The 2,862-nt window shown below is 42.6% G+C and overlaps 1 protein-coding gene across 1 annotated transcript; it reads left to right on the forward strand.

Annotated features, from left to right (window-relative positions):
- Nucleotides 1-2,256, forward strand: LOC139027712 (F-box only protein 15-like). The gene is made up of 8 exons (XM_070443474.1): nucleotides 1-59; nucleotides 156-229; nucleotides 353-510; nucleotides 688-730; nucleotides 886-1,014; nucleotides 1,116-1,240; nucleotides 1,589-1,747; nucleotides 2,182-2,256. Exons 1-8 carry the CDS (start codon nucleotides 1-3, stop codon nucleotides 2,254-2,256), a joined length of 822 nt encoding a protein of 273 aa, XP_070299575.1.
- The last annotated feature ends 606 nt before the right edge of the window (nucleotides 2,257-2,862 follow it).

Consider the following 2,862-nt stretch of genomic DNA (forward strand, 5'->3'; position numbering starts at 1 on the left):
ATGCCTCTCTTCTCCATAGGCTACGTCAACAAGCGCTTCCATGAGATGGTTCACAATAAGTAAGGAGTGAGGAGTGAAGTACTGGTCACATGTAGGCTATTCTTCCTCCCTACAGTCTCGCATGATCATTTTTGACCCACAGTATTTTCTTGCAGTGGAACGTGGCACAATATGTTCTCCGCGGAGTATGTACAGAGTAAGAGGTGGACGCTCAAGCGTATGGACAAGGGTCATTGAAATTCAATTTTATAACACTCCTTTTTGCTTATCCCACCAGGGATGCTTGCTATGAGCACTATATGCTTGTAAGCACAGTACTTTTTGTAATATCATTGGTGTTTTCCCCCACCAGGTGCTGGACAAGCTGAGTGTGGTGGTGGTGCAGGAGAGGGCTATTGGAGAAGGCTATATTTCAGGACCATGGCTGACTTTAACGACGCCAAGTGGAGGAAGCAGTTGAGAGACATCAACCCCTTCACAGGCCTGCCCAGTCAAACTGAGTGTCCTCAGGTTAGACTAACTGCAGTCAGTGCTCAAGTTGTACTGCCTCTGTTGTTAAGTATAGAACATACAATATATAAAACATATGCTACTGTAGTATTGTCAGAACCTACTCATTGAAACTCATTGGACCAGATTCAATTCAATTCAATTTAAAGTTTTTTGCTCTCCTCTCCCCTGCCTCAGGAGCCAGCGTGTGACCTGGGAGATCAGTGTCTGACAAGAGGGGGTTGGAGGGGACTTTTGAGCAGAGCTTGGCTGGATTATGTCCTTTCTATTTCAGGTTTCATTTCAGCAGAAAAGGATGATGGAATGCATGATAGATTAAATAATTAAATCATTCAGTCATTAATTCCCTCATTCCCTCCCCCTACTCCATGCAAGAGGACAAGCCTACTTTTGATGACGTGGACCCTAACTTCGGCCTCCATGATTACACGCTCCGCATTATACTGCACCACACTCTAACCCAGATAATGGCCATCCACTTCTCTCAACTCTACTGCCGCAAAAGTAAACAAACCACTACCAAGAGAGTTTCTATTCTAGAACTACTGTATATACTTTGGGTACCAGAATGCAGTCTGTAGTTGACTTTGGTTGGGGTTGTCCAGCTCAGGTCCATGGTAGTGTCATCCAGCTGAACGTCATCAGTAGGGGAAGCCTGTCGCAGCACACGCCTCTCTCTGGCAGAATCAGTATGCCCTGGAAGTGTGAGGCTCTGGAGGGCACCGTGGAGGTACACTGACTCCCACTGGTTGAGGTTACACTTTATAATATATGATAATATATGCAATTTAGCAGATGATTTATCCTAAGCGGCTTAGTCATGCGTGCGTACCACTAGGCCTCGATGATGGGGATATTGTAATAACAGAACAGCAGACATAGATAGTCTCTTGTGCTCTCTCTATATGTCTTTCACTCTCTATTTCTTTCTCTCTATGTCTTTCTCTCTATATGTGTCTCTCTCTCTCTCTTTCTCTCTCTGTCTTTCTATATATATGCCTCTCTCTCTATATATATGTCTCTCTCTATATATGTCTCTCTCTATATATGTCTCTTTCTCTCTCCCTCCTCTCTGTAGAACTGCTGCATGATGAGCCTGACCCTGATGGATGAGTACCAGAATCCCTTCTGGTGTGTCAGCACGCTCGTTTCAATGATGCTAAACAACAAGGAGCCCTTCTCTGACGACTACGAGGGCCAGCACTTCCTGATCAAATACCAGTATATGACCCAGAGGGCAAGGTAAACCAACCCCACATGACCCAGAGGGCAAGGTAAACCAACCCCACATGACCCAGAGGGCAAGGTAAACCAACCCCACATGACCCAGAGGGCAAGGTAAACCAACCCCATATGACCCAGAGGTCAAGGTAAACCAACATCAGATGACCCAGAGGGCAAGGTAAACCAACCCCACATGACCCAGAGGGCAAGGTAAACCAACCTCATATGACCCATGCATCAGAGGATAGATGAAGAGGCCTCTTTGTTTATTTTTGCGTGGCAAGGTTGGGTTGGTTTACTAGACACCATATCAGTGAAAACATATATGTACTGTATATATCACCCATAACTTAAGTAATTTAGCACATATGGGGAGCAGCAACCAGGAAGTGGATGTAACTTTTTTCTCTATAATAACAGTAATGTATTTATTCTTTAGTATTGTAGGTGTGGCTGGAAAAGCAGAGACAGTACTTCCTCATCAAACTGGTAGTCTTCATCGCCATGGCCAAAGTCAACTAGCACTTTGGGAGAGCCTACTGATGCTGCATGTAGAGGAGGCACTGTACTATACACCTCTGTCATAATGATTACATAATGATGACAAGATGTCCTAAACAGTCATGACAACTGTTAGGACATTATTAGCTATGTAGGCCTTATGACAGAGGTTTCAGTAAAGTGCTTTGTAAATTGATGACTTAGTTGAGTTTTGTTTTGAGTTGGCTTGAAGTAGTTCAAGACGGAGGGTTTGCCAATGCAAGTTTTACTTTTCTTCCATGTATTTATATATTTGTATGCATTGCTTTGTGAATCATTTGTACACATTGGTAAAATGTGATCCTAGATATTATATAGAGTAAAATAAATGTGAAATGTGTTAAGAGAGTTAAGAAAGTTTATATTACAGATGGATTATCTGATTGTATGAAAACATTTTGATTTATATATTTCGGTGTTGTTTTTTTGTGAGCCATAGTGCATTAATTAAATCACTAGTCAACCTAAATCAAAGGGAATTTTACAGCATAGTACTGTAGTAACTCATTAGAGGGATCTGCCTGCATACTACTGTGTTAGACTTTACATCCTCAGGATGGCAGCAGTGATCTTCACCCATAATAGCAA

The sequence above is a fragment of the Salvelinus sp. IW2-2015 genome, linkage group LG5, assembly GCF_002910315.2.
Source record: "Salvelinus sp. IW2-2015 linkage group LG5, ASM291031v2, whole genome shotgun sequence".
In the NCBI taxonomy this organism is placed as follows: Eukaryota; Metazoa; Chordata; class Actinopteri; order Salmoniformes; family Salmonidae; genus Salvelinus; species Salvelinus sp. IW2-2015.

What these genes read in the sequence shown, in the direction of transcription:
- LOC139027712 (XM_070443474.1), top strand. Translation starts at nt 1, where the DNA reads ATGCCTCTCTTCTCCATAGGCTACGTCAACAAGCGCTTCCATGAGATG. An exon ending in GCTCAAGCGTATGGACAAGG is followed by an intron (nt 230 to 352) that starts GTCATTGAAATT and finishes TTCCCCCACCAG; the next exon opens with GTGCTGGACAAGCTGAGTGT. An exon ending in TCAACTCTACTGCCGCAAAA is followed by an intron (nt 1,015 to 1,115) that starts GTAAACAAACCA and finishes GGGGTTGTCCAG; the next exon opens with CTCAGGTCCATGGTAGTGTC.